Source organism: Thermobia domestica, chromosome 6 (assembly GCF_964235325.1).
Source record: "Thermobia domestica chromosome 6, izTheDome1.hap1.1, whole genome shotgun sequence".
Lineage (NCBI taxonomy): Eukaryota > Metazoa > Arthropoda > Insecta > Zygentoma > Lepismatidae > Thermobia > Thermobia domestica.
The window spans coordinates 234,322,083-234,346,791 of record NC_137459.1 but is presented as its reverse complement, the minus strand read 5'-3'; the positions used below and the strand labels follow the sequence as shown (position 1 = coordinate 234,346,791).

General features: G+C 35.0%; 1 protein-coding gene across 1 annotated transcript in view; it reads left to right on the top strand.

Annotated features, from left to right (window-relative positions):
* Positions 1-23,825, top strand: part of Duba (Deubiquitinating enzyme A) — a 171,271-nt gene extending 147,446 nt beyond the window's left edge. Inside the window, exons 8-9 of the mRNA XM_081762659.1 lie at positions 3,004-3,340; positions 17,526-23,825. Coding sequence (XP_081618785.1) covers positions 3,004-3,340; positions 17,526-17,686 — 498 coding nt within the window. The 3' untranslated portion in view covers positions 17,687-23,825. The remainder of the gene's footprint in view (positions 1-3,003; positions 3,341-17,525) is intronic.
* Positions 23,826-24,709: the final 884 nt, after the last annotated feature.

The following is a 24,709-nucleotide window of genomic DNA, read 5'->3' as shown; positions in this document are numbered from 1 at the left end:
CTCCATTAATTAAAGAATAGATGGTTAAAGATCTTGGCATGTACTCGATAATCATTTGACATTTACAACCCACATTTCTTTCATAGTAAATAAAGGTTTTAGAAACTTCTGTTGGATTATAAGAGATGAGAATGATTTCAGAACAATTAAATTTCTCAAAGTACGTTACTTCGCGCACGTCAGATACTGGAATATGCTTCTCAAATATGGAATCCAGTGTACACCAAATACATTAGCAAAATTGAAAGCATACAATCCAATTTTTTTTAAATTTCTCACTTTCAGTCAGACTCAGAACTATTCCAAATATGATTGAACCTCCCAACTAAACACTACCTTTACCATCCGTGGAAAGCAGATTACTTCACTCATGATCTTTTGTTATTACATAAAATACTACGCTATAGAATTGACTGTATTGACTTGTTTACAAAGATAATTTTAGAGTGCCTCATCCAAACATTGGAGATAGAAATAACGTTCTATTCTTTTGTAGTAAAGCCAAAATAAATATCTGAAAGAAGCGTCGTACATGGCGGGTGTGCGCTTCCTTAAACACGATTCATTACTTTGAATATTTTAAATGACGATGAAAATATATTAAAAATACAGCTTGATAAATTATATTTAGATACATTATAATCAGTGTATTTTGTATACTAACAACGTACGTGAATAGTCGCAATAATACTGTGTTACTTTTTTGTACTAGATAATATATGAATATTATTACTGTAACCTAGAATACTGTAATTGGTCAGTAGCCGGTTGTATTATTTTCTTTAAATAAATAAAATAATATTAATGTTGAGTAATCTGGCACGGCCGTGGTCCCGAACGTGCTGGATTAAAGATTGCTTACTGTATGATGATATGTAATCGGAGGAAAAGCACTGGTGATTAGAACGAAGCAATCTGAATAAAAGTAGGAGGGAAGAAAGTAGAATGGGTTACTACACGTGAGTGCTCACTGAATTGCTACCACCCCTCCACATAAGAGAGTGTGGCCAGCATCCAAGCTGATAACATGACCACCCCGACTGGGAGTATTGCAGAGAAATAACACATTCGAGCCTGCATGTTGACAGACAGCATGCTGTTACAATGGCAGGTGGGTAGTATTTATGCGCATTCCAAAAGGGCATGATTGTGGGTGGCCGAGCAACAGGTGCGTCAATAACCCAGACAGCAACACTTGTCGGATGCGCCCGTTCCAGCATAGTGAAGGTGCACAAGGAGTGGCAAGAAAATAAGGTAACGACCTCCAAGAGATGGAACTGCAGGGGCGTACGAAAGGTCACATGGCGGAGCGAGCTTTGCGTCGAACTGCTCGGGAGATCCAAACGAACCATCAGTGTCCGGGAATTACGTGACCAATGCAATAGTGAATGCACAACACCCATATGCCACGCAACTGTGCAGCGTACATTGACACGCATGAAGTTCCACAGCAGATGACCTTCTAGTCACCCACTCCTCACGACTCGTCACCGCTGACTTCGTCGCGCTTGGGCATAGGAGTACACTAATTTGGCCGTGGATAATTGGGAAACTGTTTGTTGGTCTGGTGAATCACAGTTTGTGCTACACCACTTGGAAGGGCGCATGTGTATGTAGCGCCACCTGCACAAAACTATGGACCCTTTGTGCATGGTGCGTACTGTGCAGTCAGGTGGAGACGGCTGTATGGTTTGGAGATGGACTGGGACGGTTGGTGTACATGGATCACAATGTGAGATCCGTTGTGTATCTGCAGGTGTTAGGGGACCACGTACATCCTACAATGCAACACTTGTACCCACATGGAGACGGCATTTTCCAGCACAATAATGCATGGTGCTATCGAGCCAGGACTATACGTGCTTGGCGTGAGCAACATTCCACGGTGCTGTAGCATATGAATTTGTTCCCTAACTCACCAGACCTTAATCCTATAGAATATCTATGGGATGTGAAACGAACCCTTTGCACCGTGACTCTTCCACCGACATCTGTGAACTAATTGTGGGATTATATCAGGAATATATGGTGTCAGATTGCCATGGAAATGTATCAGTAATTTGCAGAATCCATGCCACAGCGTACCCAGGCCGTCCTTCGAGCAAAACGTGGACCAACAGAATATTAAGTAGATAGCCAAATTCATTGAGTACTCAGTGTAGTTTTACGGTATTTTAGGTAATAGTGGAAATATGAAGTTTGAAATAAAAGCAAGAATGGGAATAGAGAAGGAAGCATTTTGGAAGAAGAATTATGTATTTTGTGGATCTTCGAATAGAGAGGTTAGAAGAAGATTATTTAAATGTTTGGTTTAGTATATTGTACTCAATGAGGCAGAAACCTGGACATTAGAAATAAGGATGTAGAAAAAATGGATAAAATTAGTTGGGTCCAACGGAAAGCCAATGAGGAAGTCCTGGAAGTAGTAGTGTGATGAAAAAAATATTAGATGTGATTATTATTATTATTATTATTATTATTATTATTATTATTATTATTATTATTATTATTATAATTCAAGTCGCAAGTCCATACTGCGAAGTTCCTATAACTTGCATTATTTTGTCGAAGGTATAAACATTGTTAAGAGTATTAGAAATGGGGCGAATTCAAAAAAGTCACGTAATCCAACTTGATTTGTAGTACACAGGTCAAGTGTTACTACGTACAATAGTTGTTCCGTTAGTTTTTTGGTGCAGTATATGTTTGATGTATCACATTATTCTTCATTGTTTTCAGCTCTCTAAACAACGAACCTTTTCTTATATTCATGAAAATGTACATTTCTTCAACTAGGATCGGTATTATTTCTTCAAATATTGATTATATAATATCAAAATTACGAGCACACTTCACGTGCTAAATTAAACTTATGAAGTTTCGCTACTTAGCACTGGAAAAATGTTATAAAACATTTAACATATAATGCTTGTAGTTCACGTATTGTAATAATGTAATGAAGCATGATTCCTAACATACTTTTTTTTCCCTTTCTATTCTCAGCACCGAACAGCGTCGGCAACATGCACATCTACGTCTACATCATCACCAGATATTCGTTCTCCACGAACTCGCTCAGGGGGAAACTCTCCGCAGGCTGATTCTCATCGCAGCCCAGAAGCTCATCATTATACGGCACACACACAACAACTTTCACCAAAAGCCTTATCTGCGGAAGATGGTGCTGTAGCTTCATCTTCCTCTTCCAAGTCGAATGGGTCCTCTCCGCGATGGAGTTCAGATGCTGGATGTAGTAAAAACAATTCGTCAGAGATGCAGCTTGGATTTCAGCTTATGGAGACTGCTTCATTTTTGAATCAATTACCACCTCAGATGTTCGGTAATGTATCCTTTTATTAAGCTTATGTTCTCAACTCTAACAAAACGGAAATATTTCGAATTGTGATTTCTTTCATGTGAACTATACTTTCTGAAGGAGGGATTTCCTTCAGGAGAGGGAGGAAAAGTAACAGCTTTAGAATTGAGGATTGATTGAGGATTTAGATTTCTGGACTTTCGGCATCTATGGCGATGTTAGCCCGTCACGTTTGAAGGATGACGTCCCTCGGCGAGCACATTATCCGGGGAAAGGAAAGGAAGGAAGCGGTCTGGGACTTACATATTAGGTACTGCCCCGGCATTTGCGTGATGGGAATGAGGAAAACCCAGGAAAATCTCATTCACGATGGCAGGCCTGGAAAAGCTGTTTACACTTTTTCGACCGAGTGTTCCCACCGGGAATCGAACCTGGACTACTCGCACCGAAGGAGAGAGCGTTAGCAACTACGCTACGCAGGGCCACAGCTTTATATATGGTAATAAAAACACGTAATTATTTTAAGATTACCTTTTGCGTTGTCAAATTACGGATACTTATTTTACGTAGTATTACTACTTACGACGATTAATTCAAGTGAATGGATGACTTCGTGTGTTGAAACAAACCTAATTCGGGCTAATATAAAGTCATTTCACATCAAAATTTTATTGTTTTCCTGAAGTTCATTTCCAACATGCTAAGGCTCTCAGTACGTATAATGTGTCACAGTTCGCATCCTCAAGAGATGTTTGGCCACGTATTAAGTAAACAATGCAAGAGAACGCATAAGGAGGACCTTAAGAAAGAATCTTAGTCTTGTACATCACAACCCCTTTTTCAGCATCACCTTGTCAGCTGATTTGTTTTCTATACATAATTCTATACTATATGCGATAACGTACTTCTATTCTCATATTTATGTTGTCAATGTACAAGCTTGTAAATAGCACCAATACAAAATATCAATATTACACATTCAAATACTTGTATGTTTTTTATAGAGTTCCAACCAAATCAAGAGGTTAGATAATCGGGGATGAGGGTCGTCTTATGCACCCTCTTGGATTATTTGTTTAATGTATGGCCAAACATGTCTTGGGGATGTGAAATATGATACCTTTTATTTACTGCCAACCTTAGCATGTTGGACATGAATTACTGAAAAACTGAGAAAAAAATTTGTTTTGAAATGACTTTATATTAGACCGAATTAAGTTTGTTTTATGTTTGTTTTAGTTGCAATGTCAAACGACTTTCTTGCAACTTAGTCCATCAATTTTCCATTTCTCTGCAGGTATTTAAAAAATCGCATTCATTTTCACTAAAATAGATGTGAATAATACTGCTAATAACAAAACTGTATCTACTCATTTTTCCGAGAAGAACAAGTAGAATAACATTTTAAATTTATGATGAAACCTGAAGAAATATTTATTCTTCTTACAGAATCTCTCACAATTAAAAAGAAAAAAATTCCTAGAAGAAATCCCTCCCTGTACAGAATTCCCCACCTCCAAAGATTAGACAGAAAGGGAATTATTGAAGCTTTCGTAATCTGGAAATAAACTTTGTTTGCTTTTAGTATATAAAAAGCCTGCTCCCCTATAAAACTTTGCAGGCTACACCCCTAAATGACTATGTAGTGGTTTCTGCAAACGTATTGTATTGCATATTACATTAGTAATTTAGCGTTATTTGTTGATTTTTTTTTTCTTTCTTATAAATATCAACTCGATCAAAGCACACTGTGAAATATAGTAACTGTATTGCATAATAAATGTTCTTTGTTCAGTTTTAAATTTACTGCGTTCTTAATGTATACAGTTGGTATTTAATGTTCACTCGTGAAATGTCTAGTGAGCTTTTGTCCTAATTAAGTAAACTTTGGTGGATTTTTGTTCTACTCTTAATAAAATACACTTCACACGGTATATATTGCAATTTTGAATGTTTGCTTGGTTTCAGAAGTCTGGTAAAATATGCTTTTTAATCATTTTTTTAAAGGAATTTGTCTTGGGATTCTCGTATCTCCATTTGAAAGAAACGAATTTCTTAACCAATTATATAATTAATTCTTAAAATGAAATAGGTTATTTATGTAATTCTTGTATAAGTATATAGGTTATATTATGTAATTCTTAGTAGTAGAAATATTGCTGTTACCGTTGGAATTAGCTACGTTCGTAACATTAATCCTACTAGTTGCTGCATCGTCGCAATTTCGTGTGGTGGTGCGAATTTCAGAACTAAAGCAAGTGAATGAAAGAGGCACAAGACCTAAACGGGACAAGTCCTAAAAATCATTTCGCGACACAAGTCCTAAACGGCAGAAGTCTTAAAATGCACAAGTCCTAAATGGTAGAAGTCTTAAAATGCACAAGTCCTAAACGGCACAAGACCTAAAATTTAAGTCTTGTGCTTATATTTTTAGGACTTATGAATGTCACCCGTTGTAAACGGTATTATGATCATTACATCTATTGAAAGCCATCTATGTAATTGAATGAGTAACTTATCTAAGGAAATTTTTGAAGTAAAGGTTTTTGGAAAAAGTTCTATTACACACTAAAGTACTTTGGATACGCATTACCCCTGCCGTTTCACTTGCGTTATAGAGGCCACCAATATTGGATGTTTGTGATACTGTAGCGTCCTTAGTTAGCAACACTGAATAATAAATGTAACATTGTAAGTTTTCGTTTATCATACAGATTTAAAATATTCAATAAGTCGATGTAAAGTCATAAAAGAAATAACTGTATGTTTGGTTTGCAGTACTGTTAATCTGGTGGTATTATGGAGTATGTAAAACATTGTTCTTGTGCTGATATTTGTACGATACAAAATTTCAGCGTTCTTTGAGAGTTAGTTCAAAAGTTACAAGGGCATATCAACATCAATGGTCCACCCTAATATATATATATATATATAATATTTCATCTGGAGGCTGCAGTGGCTCAGAGGTAGAGATTCACTTCTGCTGCCTGTGGTCCCTAGGTCGGTCTCAGTTCGTGCGAAATTGACTTTGTGGTGGACTAACACCGTGACCGTGGGTTTTCTCGCTGTTCTCCCATTTGTTCTCACTTTCACATTCGTTTCATTCATTCTTTTTTAACCGTTTACGTGGCACTCTTATCATCATCATCTACATGGCATAACTTTGGGACGTAAAACCCAAAGATTTTATTTTTTAATTTCATCTTCAGAAACCTTGAGATAGAGAGCATAGAAACTTATTATTAATCATAACCGGAATCACATATATCGGAGATTTGTGTGTGCAAGTTCGTTTACTGAATAGAACTGCATCAAAACGTAAATTGAAATTCTCTCCCACTCTAGTCTAGAAAAGTTAACGTGTTTGACCCTGCGTCGTTTCTTTATGCATGCTTGATAATCGATCTCCGTTATATGCCACTGCAACATCAAAGTTATGAAGAACAGACCATGTATATACATGAGCTCCTAATCACATCTGAATTTCAATGTGGTGCAACAGAAGGGTCTAGAGAGAACCGTGCAATATCATCTTGCACAGGAGTCGTTCTGTCCCCATTACATTATCTTGTTTCCGATAGAGCTGTATTACATTGCCACTCGCTGGTTCTGGAATAAACCTAATAGTCAGATTATACAAAATAATAATAATAATAATAATAATAATAAAGTCCTTAAAGTACCGCGTCTAGAACTTAGTGGGCACGGGAAATGACACTGATGAATAGACTTACTTCTGTTTAGATCCCTTGTCAGCAATGATGAAGTCATATAGGACCAAACTTACTGTTTAAAGTGTAGTCTGAATAATTAGTGTGTTCACTCTCTGCCACTAAGAATTGAACCCGTATGCTTGTGCATCAAAGACCAGCGAGAAGGGCTGTAGAAAATAACAGTCAATAAATAAATAAATAAATAAAAAAGTAGTTTTCGGCTTTGCTTGGGGAACCATGAAAACTCTTTAACACAAAACGAACACTGTCAACCTAAAATTTCTTCCTTTCCCATTTCAGGAATTATTTCACAATAGTGATTTTACACCCCATAAAACTAGTTAACCTAGAGGTCAAAACGTGAGGACACAGTGGCCTAGTCAAAGAGTGAAATCGTCTCTAGTCAGGGTTGGAATTTTCTCCAGCCCAAAATTCCCCAGTGGGTTTTATAGGGTAAAACCCACAATAAAACCCAAAAAAGCCCATCTCAAAAATATACTTCAAAACTTGGATTGAAATAATAATGTGATTATAAATAGTTTCTTTAATCGTACCTCTTAGTCTATACCTAGTTTCAAAATTGGCTTGAAATGTGTATATATCACCAGAGCAGAATATCATTGAAAACAAAAGAGGTTTGGGAATCATTCATAATGAATATTATTTGCGCTCGATCAAACTCCCTGTAACACTGTTCAACAGTAATCTATTATATTAAAACGAAAAGAATCTTGTTTGTGCACGCAACGTGGGGAAAACGGTTAAACCGTTTGGAACACATTTTTGGATGCACTTATCATGTACTCGAAGTAGTTTTTTAATCAGGTTACTTTGATTCTATAGTGGAAGCGGAGGGTCAAAATCTATGCGAAAATCTTAGTATCACATGATTCTGTCAAGTTAGGAAGATGACATTTTTATGTAAACTTCCCATTAAAAGTTGAACCGTGTCCCAGTGTTTTTGAAAGTTTCCATTTTAATTGGGGGAAGGGGAGTATTTTCTATAATTTGAAAGCGATGTTGCCTGTCGTTTCTGATTGCATCACATGGGGAAATGGTTGAGCAGTTTAGAACAATTTTTTTGAATATACAGCAGTTACCTACCCTGAAGTGGGTTCTTAACTATAATATTACTTTGATTCAAAGGCGCATCTAAGGAAAAGGAGTGGAGGAAGTTCAAAATTCATAAAAAAAAAAAAAAAAAAAAAAAATAGCAACTCACAAGCCCGGTAAATTAGGGAGGGGGTTATTTTCCATAATTCCTTTGGGAAACGGTTGAACAGTTTGAAATGAAGTTTAGAATATAGTTCATTATTATTATTTAATATATTTATTGTGTTACTTTGACTAAAGGGCACATCTTAATGGAAGTAAAAGGGGTTCAAACGTTTCACTTGAAGACGAAAATTACTAAAGATACACCTCTATCATCTCAACACTAACGGCAATCAGATCGTGGAACTTCTTAATTCTTCTTGCGCATCTGATGGAGTATGTGAAACACAGTACAATTATTGTATGCCACAAAACCCTTTTAATCGTAAAATTTATTGTAAGAAACCAAATGGCAACTGAAAATGAGACAAAAATTCAATTTTCAACATTTCAGTTCTTCAAAAAAAGAAGTTTTATTTCTTTCAGAAAAACAACATCCATTCAACAAAGCCATTTTTTATCTCTGGCTCCTGAATTTGTGGTACTATCCCAGTATTTGCGTAGTGTGTTGATGAAACCCAGGACGGCTGGCTCAGGGGTTTGAATCATAGCTGTAACAGGGGATTTTATTCCTATTGTATATTACATAAAATTAGCCACCTCTTTGTTACTCTAGAAAATTGTCTACTTCCTTCTTTCTAGAAATCGAAATGTAAGCGAGGGTCAATGGTGCAAAGTATGATCTACGAAACGTGTATCAGACTTCACGGATTCCTTCCTTGTGCACATTTTTTTTTCTTTCCTTTTTGTTATTTCTAAGTTTAGTTCAATGTCTCATGATTATGCACCAGGTCTAAGGGAGACTGTGATGATATGGATAATAATGGTGGCATGACGAAAGTGGTAGGAAACGGAAGAAACCCCAGAAAACCCATGTATACAATGTCTGTCCACCACAAAACGCACTTGGCGGAAGCTGCAATCGAACTAGGAACCCGCGCCAGACGTGAACTACCGCGGTCCCACAAAGGAATTCCATAGTTTCATATGTACAGTAGAACATACATGCCTAAATGGTATTTTAAGTAGGAATATGGCTTTAAATATAAGTACAAAATTAAATAAAATCCAATTTTACCCAATAAAACCCACTGGCTGCATTTTTTTAAAATGGATTTTTCACAGCCCTGTCTCTAGTGCGAGTAATCCTTGGTTCGATTCCATGCATGGGAACGTGTGATACAGAACATCATTTCCTGTAGTCTGCAGAACTTTCTGAGTGACGTTAACGGAAGTTTTAATTTAATTCAGGACGACGTGTAGGATATAAGATTAAAACATTCAAATTATTACTTAAAAGCGATCATAGAACATTATCTTCCAATATGAATGAGATATTCTTGTAGCTATTTAGTTTGCTAAAGCTCTTGAGTAACTTTTAGCATGTTGAAACAGTTACAACCTTATTTTTGATGTGACATAGCAGAATATAAGGACATTCTTGAAAATTGAAGGATTCCTTACTCTAGAAATGTATTAATCTACGACCAGGCCACTATATTTCATAATTTTGATTTCTAGTTCAACTAAATTTATTGGGCAGAATGACAATGTTTAATAATTGGTACAGTTCGCAACAAAAAACCTGCAACATGAGCATGTAAGTTTATTGTGAAACGACGAAGTCTTTTGCTCCAAAATAAGTGTGCAGGAGAGGATGCCGAGGTTTTTCCTGTGTGATTCGTGCCACTTAGACTTTATGTTCATTCCCTGGCCTGTTAGGCGTAGTTTCACAATAAACTTCCATGTTCATGTTGCAGGTTTTTAGCTGCGGACTGTACATATAAGAATCTCTTAAACTAGTGTTTTCGAAACATTTTAGATTTAGGGCGTTCTTAATGTGTCCGAATTTTCCTCGGGCCCCCACAGACAGAATATTGATCTAAAATTCAATTCAAATCCTAACCTCTACTGATAACCAGATGTGTGGTCCCTAATCACAGATCAATGAACAAATAATTATGAAATAATAACGAAACGACTTCGGATCAAACTCTTAACCCCTCTAATAATGTAGAAAGATTCTCATTGAGAATATGATGGTAGGCAAACCTTCTGTTTGATGTTGGGTTGATCTTAGTAAGTCTCTTGATCTGCTCTTTCTATGGGTCCCTAACTTTAAACTAAAATAATATACAACCGACATGCCTAATATCACATCATTGTTAAATGGATGACTTGCGTAATTAACAAGGCCAGTGGAGTAATCCTGTAATCCAGCTCTCTTGAAGGAGAGAGAGTGTGGTTGGGAACAGAATATAGTGTGAGAACTGATCTTGCGTGATGATTGATGCACCCGCCATCTACATTGGATTCAAGTCTAAGCCCACATTAATAGTAAGTTCAGTCCTTCGTAACTTTGTTGCTGCATAAGGACACAAAAGCTAAAGAAGTTCAAAATTAATAATGGGTGTAAACGACAAATCCGCAACAGATTAAAAAAAAATAAATAAAATAAAGTAATAAAAAAATAAAAAACACGATGCACTCTGCTAAGAGTATTACGTTGTAATATTGTTATAAGATTATAAAATTGAAATAGACGCTAAGAAACGTTGTAGTTTGTGTCATGTTTCATAAAGTGTAATGCAGATAGATTGGTTGGTTTCACGTTTAACTTTCCCTCTTCAGCACCCTCTCTTAAGTCTGTGTGAATCATAGACCTACAGCTTAACGTTGAATTTGAATCACATGAGCTCCCGTTAGGAATTGAACCTCGGTCTCCTGCGCCAAAGGTGTGTAAACTAACCATATAGCCACGAGGAAACTTCTTAATACAGATATCGCCTGCTTTAGTATATGCATGCTTGATTTTCATGCACCTAAAAGTAAAACAGCTTCGATGATACTATATAGAAACATAATGAAGAAAAGACATATTTAAACACAATGAAAACCTAAATGTTTAGCTGTGAGTTATATCATCATATGTGGTGTAGTATATGCTGATGTAATAACTAGTCCGAATTTTTATGTAATATCAATCCCTAAATATGTACATAAATATGTAACAAAAATCGCTTAAAAATGTAAGAAATGTGTAATATTATATAAGAATATGTAATATTACATATGTTACATATTTATGAAAATGTAATATTGACACGCGTATGAGTATGCAATATTTAAACGAATTATGAAAATAAAAAAGGAAAATCTACTACACTTTATCCTGCTTAATGCAAGTCCCTCAATGAAGTGAAATGCTTGAACAGCTGAGACAGCCATACGTCACTGACGTGACTGATTGCAGGATAATAAATATCAGACGCGAATGAAGGAAGATGTGAATCGGCTAGAGAGAAACAGGAAAGCCCCGAGAAAAGCAATGCATACGACATTTGTACGTCAGAAATATCATGTGTGGTGTGGTCCCGTTTCAAATCTAGAACCTTTTACACTAAATCCGCATCCGTCACCACGGCCCAATCTTGAAATGAATTATACGCATTATACTATTCCGACACCCCTTAACTGTCGGGATAGAAACGAGAGGCACCTAAGAGGTGCGGGATAACAATACCAAATTTATAGCAGTATAGCACATGCTAAATGGGGGCGTCTCCACCACTAGTCTTAGGCGACTAGAACCACGAGCAAAATTAGACAAGGTAATGAATATGAATTTAGTGTTAAAATAATTTCAAAATAACCCATGCATTTTTCATTGAGAATTGGTAGCAATAAGGGCGTTAAGGAATATATGGTAGAGCAAAGGAATAACAACTAATTTTGAACAGTCTCACCCTAATTCAAAGTAGTTCCAGTCTCCTCCTTTTTACTTTTAGGTTTATCTTTAGGCGCTGTCCTCGAAATTCCTGTGACTTGCAGGTTTGGTTGTCCTGATGAAGTCCATGATGAAAACTTGTCCGACAATCAACCATGGCATTGAATGCCGGACCCCAAAGGCAGGGAGACTCCGATCTGTCTCGCGTCGTGGTTGACATCCAAAGACCCAGATCGTGCTCTCTCATTTGGTTTTGACCTGACTGTCCCTCTGACGTCAGAATGAGATGATGGTGACACCACAGAGTTTCCTGAGCGTGATCGATTACTCAAAACTGACATTGACCAAGTCCATGTTTCTACATGTCGTTGACTAAACACAAAGTTCTCAGACTTGCTCCTGAGATTGCTAACGTTGTCAGGTAAATGAACCAAAAGGAGACTCACCTGAGTCAAAGTAATCATTAACATCATTCCTTCTGTAATCATTACTTCCTTGTTGTAAGATCGTGTCGTGGGTAAACGAACGAAATGGACAATGTCTTGCAGTAGCCTGACTATGAGGGGCCAATGAGGTCGAACCAATTGAGAGAAGCAGTTGATCTAACAAGGCAAATTAAAACGTCGCGTGTGAGACTGTTAAAGGGTGATGGTTCTGAAGGTCGCTACAACTGTTTACTACAAATTACAAGTACAAAGACTTCCTCAATAACAGCAAAGCAATAGTTAATTTATCTTTCGATGTAAAGTCAGCTAGCGACGTACAACAGAATATTGGTGTTAATAACATCAGACAGTGAACTCTTGAATGCTGGTTGGCTTCCATTCATGACTGGTTAATTTCCACATGAAATAAAGATGTCCTAGCTTGTCCTTACTTCATATCCCGCAACAATACAAATTTAAATACTAAAAGCAACTTAAGACGAAATGTATTGTTTTATATATATTTATTTCATGCAGGGAAAAGCAGTCCTATATCTTCTAAACAATAACAGCTGAACTAAGATTGAAGGATATTTCCACTAATGAACATTTTTAATTTGAAATAAAGTACTTACAAAAGATGTGCGTGCAGTTGAACTGTGTGTTGTTGCACAATGGGTTACAAGGTACATTTCCAAATGATCAGAAGTAAAATTTTGTCGGCGATCGGATAAAATATTCTTGTATGGGGAGAATGATCTCTCCACATCACATGAGGTAACAGGAACGTATTTCAACAGGGGGATGTAGTTGGGGGAAGTGTCTTCAGGGAAGGTTGTTTCACCACTGAGAATCTCACACACTGCCATAACCCGGGTTTCTTTCCAGCACTGCATTTAGTTTCTTTCGAACTTTTTCTCCTACATCTCCACACACACTTTGCAGCAGTCTCTTTGCATCCTCTATAATTTCCATGGATTCCGGAAGAGGCCGCCCAACAGTCTCTAGCTTTTTAATGCTTGTAGGTAGCCAACCAAAATTGCTGTCTATGTATGCGATATCACACGCTACTTTTGACTCATTAAACAGTTTCTGAGCAGTGCCAACTAACAGAGAAGACTCCGATGGAAATGAATGAACTACAGGCTTATTTTTTTTTAATGTTCATTGTAGAAATGTACTGCCTGTATCCAAGTGCCCTATCGCGTTAGCACAGGCTCCCGAGGAAGTGCCACGTCTGGCAATTGATCTCTGTAATCTTTAACATGTTGTGGCGCCTTAACAAACTTTTTTTTTTTTTTTTTTTTTTTCGTGGAAGAAACTAATTGATTTACTTCGCAAAAGTTGTCTCTCACCTCTTCAGCAACACGCTAAAAAGTATGGGCCATACAGGTGAAATGAATTAAGTGAGGGTAAAAAAACTGTAAGTGCTCTAGCTGCTTTTAACATGTACGCTGCACTGTCTGTATAGAGAACAAGGACTTTTTCTTCCTGAACTCCTCCCGGCCACAACACTTTAAGACCATTGTTTACAAAATGAGCAATCATGGAATGATGCGTGCGTTCCAGCAGTTTACTCACAATAAGATAGGATTTAGATGAAGCATCTTCACTTAACTTTCTAATCACTAAATTTGCTACATAACGTCCCAAAACGTCTGTTGTTTCGTCCACAGAAATCCAAATATATATATGAACTACCTATTTCTGTCCTAATGGTATCTGTAGCTTCCCTATAAGAAACTTCGAGATAACACTTTCGAAGAGTGGATTCGTCAGGAATTCGACGCCCGCAGTACTTCTCCAGGAAAGCACGATATTTTGGCACTTGAACTTTGTTCCAAGGAATGTTTGCTGCTATCATTGCTTGGCACAAGTCTTTGAAAAACTCACTCACTGAAGTATCTTGATGCATTTGTGTTAAGAGTAATTGTTTTTTGCAGTTCGCAAATTTTTATTTCTTGCATGGAGTGCACTTGGTACATGTTGTTCTAACTGAGATTTCATTGAACATCCATTTTTTTTAATTTAATTTTATTTTTTTTTTAATCACACACTTGGCACAACACCACTTACCGTCCGTAGTAAACGCATCATCGATAGTTGCCCACGACCACAATTTCGCGGATAAAGTTGAGGCAACCGGAGCCATTTCTAACTTCGACGGTCAATACAGAACACGTGCGTTTTGCAACTGCAATACTAGAGTACTGTCCTCCTGTCATTCAGTTGAACAAGCGAAGTTCTTTGAAAGCTTAGGTTACCTGCTATGATATTGCCATTGTCGCCAGCTTCTTGAAACGAACTTTTGCAGTAAATTCCTGGAAGCACACTAGCATACAGTTTTAACTTGAATTGCGGGATTTGCTTTCATCTTTTTTTCCCGTCCGACCTCCGATAACAATCAAATAGACTTCATTTTAGGAATTTCCTGGCCAGTCGCCTGTCAGGCACGTGATCTGTCTTCCCCAGAGTTGAGAATAAAGGGCGCTGCTAATGTACCCCGGAGGGAGAATTTTTACTTTTTGCCTCTTATATTTCTTTTGTTATCGGCGAAAATTCTGCGAAACATGGTTTGACAATTAAAAAAAAAAAAAAAAAAAAAAAAAAAACTGATATATTTATCTTTCGGTAAATAAACGAAAAGATAGACATGACAAAATTGAATCTAGATGCAAGCCTTGCACAGTTGGAGAGTTTATTTTTTTTTAATTTTAAATTAAAATTTCAGTAAACGCAAAATTTTAAGATAGTTTTATGTAAAACAAAGAAAAAAATATGTAGAAACCATAGAAATATGTAATATTGGTCAAAATATGTAAAAATATATATAATATGAAACTTGAGTTGAAGCACCCTACAGGTGTGAATCACAAACATTTAAGGATTTGACGAACCTACATATGAAGGAAAAAATATGTAATTACATACAAATCCGGACATTAGTAATATCGATATCTATCTTATGTTTGTTTTATCACGTCCTTCTGTTTGTATATTGAATTAGCCTATTGTTCCGTGTGATGTGTGTTCCAAAACTCCAAACAAATGTCGAATACTCGCCCGGTTATTTTACCCATCCGTTACAAGTTTTAAAGATGCTGTTGTTGCGTGAGTTATTGAAGCTTTTTTTTTTTTTTTTTTTTTTTTTTTTTTTTTTTTTTAATCATGTTGAATACGATATTAGTGAGAGAACATAGGTTTAGTAAAGATGAATTAACTGATAAAGAGCGCATTAAGACTGTTGTTGCCCTCCGCTACTGATCACAAAGACTGAAATGAAATTCATGAAATTCACTGGTGACCTCAGCCTGATTGTACAGAACCTGTCACTAAAAGTTTGCTGTGAAAACTGCAAAAATAGAATATTCGTGAAAGAACAGTTATTACCACATCTCATACAACCAATGTAAATGTGAGAAAAAGGTAACAGAGGGGTCAAGAGCGTGATTGGCTTCAAGGGTTTATTTTTTTAGATATGCTCTGCTCGAAGGCAGGTTCTAGTTCATCTACGGAATTAGACATTATCACTAATCCAACTGAGCATGGGTAGGATAGTGACTTCCTTTTTCCTCTGGTTCAGAAGTATACGTACACTCATGTCCAAAATAATTGTCGCATATCTATAACTGTTTTCTTGTAAGAATATAATTTGATAACGATTTTGCAGGGTACTTTTAATACTGATACTACGTGTATAATCGGGAAATCGATATTTGTGGTAAATTTTATAGAAAAAGAATAATAAATACGAAAATTAGAATAAGTAAAACAAAATGTTGCTAACTGGACAAGAAAGTTTTATTTTCGTTTTATTGTTCTTATTTACTGCTCTTTTGACATGAAATTTTCCACATACATGTCTTTCCCGATTATACACATACTAACATTATAAGAAATACCGGGCGAATTCGTTATCAAATTATATTCTGAGAACAACATATTTATAGATATGCGACAATAATTTTGGACATGAGTATACAAAATAAACGATTACTGAGATGGAGTGAAGAGGGAGAGATTAAAAGTTGAGATTAGGAATTCCATATACGCAATAACTTGAACAATTACAGTTTTATTACGCAATATTCACTTACATTTTAATGAAGCTTTACCAATTAATGGAAACATTTTGGTCGGATACATGTAACTTCATATTATTACTGTATTTTACATTTGATAAACACTAGAAGCAAATGACCTAGACTGTCGTTTTCCAACAATGAAGCATTGAGGAGGAGGTTGTGTCGTAGTTCGGAAGGTCAGGTCGTAAGTTTTGGCTTACGCATGATCAATTTAAAAGAAAAGGCGAACTGAGAGATTAGTTTGATCGACCGTGTCCATGAAGGCACAGAATCTTGTAAGGAACGGCAGTTTCCAAGATCTAAATGCATGAATTCGTACAGAAAGAGTGTGTAGTCATGGTTAAAAAAGCATGGAGACAAAATTACGTACGTTCTTTATAATTCACTGTCGATCTGTTTTGAAGAACAACAAAATCCCGTTACTCTTCTCTAGCACCTTAAGAAACTGGAAGTTAAATGCTTGAATAGTGGTATTTTCCACCTCTAGGATTTTCACAAGAATGTAGTTTGGGCTGAGTGCCAATTATTTGTTATAATTCCTTCCTTACAAGGGGGCCACGGTGGCTCAGTGGTAGAGCGTTCACCTCTGGTGCTTGGGGTCCCGGGTTCGATCCCAGACCCCGCCAAGTGAATTTTGTGGTGGACAAACACCGTGTGCGTGGGTTTTCTCGGGGTACTCCCGTTTCCTCCCACTTTCTTCATTCCACCATTTTCATTCATTTCTCATAATCACCGTCTCCTTTAGCCTAACCGGCATAATCGTGGGACGTAAAACTCAAAGATTTCATTTCATTTTTCCTTCCTTACAAGGTGTTCATATTTCCTATATCCCTGTAAATATGGAATAGTGTTCAGTTGTTCCAAAAAGATTGATTTTGTATGACATCTCTAATGTAAGATCAGGTTATGTTTTGTGTTATTGTATTTTTATTGTTAAGAATTGTGCTTGTTATAATTTCTGTTGAAAATTGAGTATCGCATTACATTTTGAGATGATAGTTTCTGTGCAGTGTTCATGTTGTTATTTATCGTTATTCATTGCAGGCCTTACGGAATGGGATGAATCTGACATCCTTGCACAAGTGCTGGCAACTTCTCAGCAAGAGTATTTGGACAGCTTGAAAAAAACAAAAAGTGGTGAAAATTGTGACGGCGGTGTTGACAAAGTGTCGTGTGAAGCCAAAGAGCCTTCAACCTCAAGTTAACGCGAAGTAGTCTAATAATGAATTCTTCTGAATATTATTTGCCTCGTATAGCAGTTGTTATACACACACACACACACACACACACACACACACACATATATATATATATATATATATATTTGGAAGAGTATTTCTTCTTATTATTATTACTTTATTATTATTATTATTTTTTACTACTTTTCCTTCGTTTTGTTTTGTTTCGACTGTGTTAGCCTTAGGTAAAATAAACTTATGAAATGTAAAGATTTATTTCACTATTTCGTTTGTTACGATTTATGTTGTTACTCTCTTCTTGTTTGCATTTCGTCCTTTTTTAATTTATTTATTCCCAGAATGAGTTAATCAATTTCTTCTTAAAAAGATGTAAAAACTCATTACAATTCTCTTTCTGCTTTTTCCTTTGTTTTGTTTTTCTTCTGTTTTTTTTTTCGTATTTATCTCCTACAAAAATGTAAGAACTTTTTATTTCTTTCTTTTAAGTTCCATCATAAAATGATAACAAATGATTTTTTTTTCCTTATAAATGAAGTAAGGATGTATAAATGTCGTTCTGCAAATATTTTCACAGAGTAATCCTTATTAATGAAGGATTTGACTTATATATTAGATTTTTGTATGTGTACAAAGTTATTTTATTTATTCTTTCGTTGAATGAAATTTGTTTATTCATGTATTTTTGTTTTCATGTATAACTAGCTTAAGTTCTGTCTTTTCTGGTTTCAAAAGTTACTTGAAACAGGCAAAATATCATCTAGTACATTTATATGTGTAACTAGTAATATTCAGTATAAAATTACGTTGTATATAATAAGCAAGCCAAAGTAGTGAGTGCTGTGAAATATTTTTGTCTTGTAAATTATACGTGTATACACTTGCACAGTTTCCCTTTATCTGTCCTATTATTTTATAATTCTTCACTTATAATGATACTTTTCTCTGTCTCTCTCCTTTCTTTCTTACACTTACGCTAACTCAGTTAGAATACTGCAACTGTCATGTTGTAGATTTCGGAAGGTAGGAGCATTGCTGGAGATGTAGGTATAGAGAAATCATTCCGTTTGTGAATAACTCGAAATAATTTTAATATGTCATTAAAAAAGTATTTACGTTTTAGAAAGTAAGGAAAGTGTAAAATAATTGTAAATATTTGTGAATTATTTTATAACTGGTGGTGAATGGATTATAATATGTACCATGTGTTCAGTCTCATCCGACACTTCCACAGTGACATTTAATTACATTCTGGGTCATACTGCGACATACATAATGAGAGCAGTGTAAGATTTATGGATGTTTTCCTCAGGAAGTTACAAGACATTCATAAACTAAGATAGAGTTACACAAAATTCTTTAAACAAACGTTTGTTTTCATGTGCACTCACGTTTGTGAGTATCATACATCTTTTATTATTTTTTTTTTTTCTTTTTAATTCTTTTCTTTAACAACGTATGATAGCAGCAACCAATAGTAAAGGTTGTTCCCTTCGTCACTTTTTTTCTTCTGAGTCAGTACACTTTTGTTTGTCACTCACTATATAACTAAAGTTTAGGCATAATCTTCGAAGCGACGACTTAGTGCAACTTATTTGTTTTGCCTTACATTAAAAATGATTTCGAACGTAAAAGAGTTAATTGAAACAGTATGGATGAGATTGAAGACAAAATGTGTATGTATGATCAGCAGAGCGTTTTTTCCCTTTCTTAATCAGTTAACATTATATGTATTGTCCCGAAAAACCTATGAATCTAGACAGTTTTATTTTGGAAAGTCCATAATAACTTTTAGAAACGTTATAAAGTAAAATATTTTAGTAAAACTGACTAATGTTCCGGTACGTATCTTGTAATAATATAGAAAAAGCATTTTAAGAATAAAAATTTTAAATATATATGATTTTTACTTCAAACTTTTCAGAGGAAAGATGGTCAATAATGGGTTAAAATATTCTCAGTATAACTTTGAGGTATAAGTACACTTAATGACTTAATTAAATTTCAGAGCTTTCTATTATCTGAATTATAAGCAGAAATATAAGGAGATAATTTGGATTGGTGTTTTGGATGAAATACAGCATCAGCGTTGTTTTTTCTTTTATCACTAAGCAGACAGAATTTTGAATGAATTTACGGTAGATTTTTCGCTCAAGGGCAAACACATTTATTGAGAACAATATATATATATATATATATATATAATATGTTCCCTGAGCGCAATAATCATTGTTCGGTGTCTTAGTAGATTAATTGCATTAATAAACTGTTCAAATAAATATTGGTTTAATAATATACAGTTTGTAAAATTGATTGTTTTCATTAGTATGTTTAAACATAAAATACAGTTAAGTTCGTTGTGTATTGTGTTTGACCATTTTAGACTTGTTACTTTTAGAAATATGAAATAATTACCTTTTACTACAAATATATAATTCATGTCAAAAAGAAAATAGTAGGGAAAACTGACAGAATATTCCGTAATATTTTTCAGTGAAAATTAAATGTGCACAAGTTACAGGAGCTAGAATAACTGAAACAATCATACGTGATACTTGTGATTGTGAATTTGTACAATCTATTAGCGTTTGTAAATCCGGTATATACGATGGCTAAAAGTCACACGGATACTACAAACGGTTTATTATTATTTTAATTATTTTCAAATTACGATAGTCACTTCGACCGTGTCAGATATACAGTTTCGTTAAGTATTTTAACTGACGCCCTACTATGTTCTTTATGATTCGTTTTCTTCAACCTTGCTAACGTGTACTTAGTATCGGAAAACTTCGAGATATATATATATGTATTAGCGTTTCCTTAGATTTCACTTTTTGCGTAGCAATTTTCGAAACAAGTGTAAATTTACATTTCAATTTACCAGTTTTGTATAACATTTTCGTCAGTAATGGAAATGAAAAGTGTCATTTATTTATTAATTCATTTTACTGTTTCACGTGAACGTAGAATAATAAAAATAAACCAGTTTTATACGTAACAAACACGTATAATAATGAAAAGCAAAGTAGAGATACGGTAATGACCTTTTCAGGGTACTAACTTTGTCGTTCTGCAGATCGCCTAAGAAAGTAGCTGGCTTTGAATGGCATATGCAACTTTTTTTAAGTGGTAGATCTGTAATGACATCAAGAAATGGGAAAATTGGCATTACACAGCACACGAAGTGTACTTTCATTTTTATGACAAAAACACATTAATGTAATTTCTCGTAAATGATAATTCCCCAACTGATATTGTAGTGCTGCCCGGATCCAGTTCACTTTATCCATTTCTTGAAAGTTGTAAACTGAATACTACTGTTCTTTTGCCATCTGAATGGAAAACAAGCTAACAAGAGAAGCTTTGGGTCCATGCTGTGAAACAACAGGAGGACTGAAAAGAGGGTTACTGCTGAAAGTCTTTGTTTTCACTAGTTATGTAATTTCCGAATAGTATTCTGAATTCATGCATATCGAAAGCGTTTCGAGGCACTTTATTTCATATGCTATAAAATGGCGAAGTTTACATGATCTCTTTGTTGTCAGTTTTAAGTCCATTCTCCGGTAATATTAGGTATTGTAGCAGATTATTGTGTGTTGTCGAGAACCTGAGAGGCATCTGAAGGGAAATATCGATTTCGAGGGTAGATGTGTCACAAATATATGCGAGATCAAGAGAACCCTTCTGTTATGAAGGAAAGACAATGTTATTTGGTTTTGTCGAAGAAAGATTTTTTTTTTTTTTTTTTAAGTAATAAATTATTATCATAGATGTATCGCATTTTGGTATCTAATTTTTTCGTTTGCATCTCATTTCGATGTTTCTTGTGTAGCAAACTGCGATGAAATACTGTTTAAATGAAATGCTGATATATAATAAATATTCCGCTTTTTCGCAAGAGTATAATAGTTTTCTCCGCTCTTAGTAGTATTAGTTTCTGAGTTTTCAGGTTGTCTGTGTCGAACCTTTTAGCCGCTTCAATTCCATTACTTTCAATTTCATGTGTTAAGTATTGCGTTCAGGGATGTATCTGTTCAATTTCGAACCCAATATTAAAAAAATTGTAGGATGAAAATTGTTTGATATACATAAAATTTTAAATTATGGTAGTCACTCCGCCTATGTCAAGGCTTAACAGTTCCACTGCACATCGTTTATTTCAATCGAGCAAATACGTTTGTCAAGATTTGGACGCATAAGAGTATCATGAAATGGTGGAGTATTCAAGTCCATTTTCCTTTGAAATGTTAGTAAACTTGCAAAAGTGGGTAGCTTTTTTGCTTTAAAATTCTGTTTTCAGACAAAAATTTGTGTAATACCCTATACTTATTTTGTTGTTTTTGTAAAATCTTGTAAAAATAGGTTTGTACATGTAATTTGTTCTCATCATTGCTGCCTTATACGTCAGAACCTATTTTTATAGTACCATGATGGAATTCGTTAAGTATTCATGCTGTAAGAGCACTTTTTAAATGTGAACAAGAATGCTAAGTATGGTAAAATATTGTGGTAAACATCACAAATGAAACGTAGTTATTTCCGAGAAAGCTTTGCATAAAAAGCCATACATTGTGTGCCATCTATTTATTGTAAATTCTCACACGTGATACACATAAGCGGATACTGAAAGTTTGAAAGCAACAAGAAATCCTCTAAAATGTTAAATGTAGGTAAGATGAAGAAACAAGTGAAGAGCTGGATAAATTATATGACAGTTGCAGTAGAATATATTGATTTGGTGATGGTGTTGTTAAGTACAAAACAGTACTGTTTAATTACTGGGGTTGTGATAGTTATGCAGATCGAAGTCGTGAAATGTATTATACCCTGAAAGCACTTCCTGCGTTCCTGTGGAACTCTACTAAGAAACATTTGTAACAGCAACAGTGTAAGTGTTTGTTCATGCGCGATTACTTAACATGAAATAAGTTAAAAACTGTCGATTACAAAGTTTGACAGAAATGTAGTTTGCTTTTGTTGCTTGTATCGTTGTTGATCTTCTCGTATTATTAAGAATCAACGGATAAATTATTATTGTAAAAGTCAAGTCTGTCTCATCACATGGATCATCATCAAAATATTGCATAAGAGTGAAATTAATTCGTAATGTAAAAGAGCGTCGATAGATTGCTTTAAAATTGTGCTTGAATCTTGCTTTTGCTTTCGCTGAGTTTGAATATTGAAACTATACATTCAGCTTTTATCGTGAACATTTGAGTTAACATTCGTAGTTGAGCTCCCATGTTCGACAAATATGCTTATATATATTTTTATTTATTTTATTTTATTTTTTATTATTTAAGTTTTCACTTTTGTTTATTAATAAGGAATGCACAACGTACTATGACATGCATTATCACTGTTGAATAATCAACATTTTTCAGAAGAACTTCAGCGGAAGTAATCGAATGGTGTTTGATATCAAACCTAATTTACTCAAACTTTCGGTTAAGTAACATTAGTTTGTAGTTTTAAGAAGGCATATTGAATGAGAGGTATTATATATTTCTGATCTAGCATAAACAATTAATATAATGATTTAGAAAACACCTTTGCACAAGGTCGAAAGTTAATAAAATGTTAAACCTCGTAGTACGTGCAAAACAAAGAACTGATGGCCTTGTTACGACTAACAAACTTCCTGTATTATGATAATTCTCGTGTTTTATTGCATCCATGTAGGATTAAAGTGCAACTTTTCTTGTAGTATGTACAATAATGATATCGCAAAATGCATAACTATTCAACACCTACTAACAACATGTTCACAACAAAATTTACAATTTTTAAGAAGTATTTTACACTAATTCCGGAATTCTTAAGTTCCAGCGTTAAAAATTTCTGATGTGTTATTTGAAGATTAGAAAAGAAAAAAAAATACTGTGATATGAGAATATAATTAAACTCTAATATATGATATCCATAAGTCATTTAGTAATAACACACATTTCAATTGTTACGTGTAAAGCTACCTGCGGAGACAATTTAAACTATGCTGAGTTCAGTTAGCAGCAATGATCCTGCAGCTCCTAATAGCCATTGTTGTAGTTTCGCATTTAAGGGATTAGGAGGTTGTGGAATCATTGATATATATTTCTTGGCATGTACAGTGGAACATAGAAATAAAATCTCAGTTTTGGTTAAATGTGGTTTTATTTAATTCCATTTTTTTGACCCGTTACCGTGATTTTATTTTTTTATTTTTTTGTTGCAGATCATAGGGTGGTTATTGCCTGCTGTACAGAATAATTTATTTGAATTTGATGGTATCTTTACAGTTCTTAGAAAAATAATTAATGTCTTCCGAAAGTATTGAAAACATTACTTGTCTCCCAAAGAAAATTGGTTACAGTTGCATTTTTGAATGAACATGCAATTCATCATATATGTGGGTTGTGTGGGTTGCTATTGCAAGATATTTTACAGATGAAAAGCGGACTCAAAGATCAAAGCATTTTTAATAATAGCTTCGTCAATGTATAATAAAACGTGAATACAATGTTTCGTTTAAAATCGACTCCAAAATGTAATAATACAGAAACTCATTTTCAAGAAGTATATGATACAACAGGAACATTTTGAGCTGCGGCGACTAGGATGGATTCATAGTTAGTTTTGTTGAGCCTGCCATTCCATAGTGTGCTGCATCACCATTTGACATGTGACTAGCAACCAAGGTAAGGTGCTTTTCGCACTGCTCTATTTCGGTGGGTCCGTTGTTTCTTAGTTTCCCCGTTGTTTTTCCTCCTGTTTTTATCCTCCGTGAACAAGGCTCTAGAGGAGAACAGAAAGCTAGAAGTATATAGAAGTTTGAAGTAAAATTATGGTTAAAATTCTTGAGCATGTTAGCGGACTGCCTGAAATAAATTACGAGTTCAAAAATTACTGATAGACGCTGTGTGTGACACTACATTCTTCATGACCAGGAAGCAATATCGCAGCGTCCATGAACGAAAATTGTTAAATTCTTGTAAGCAATTCTTGAGTCATTCTACTTTCAATTGAACCCTAAAAACTATTTCAATTCCA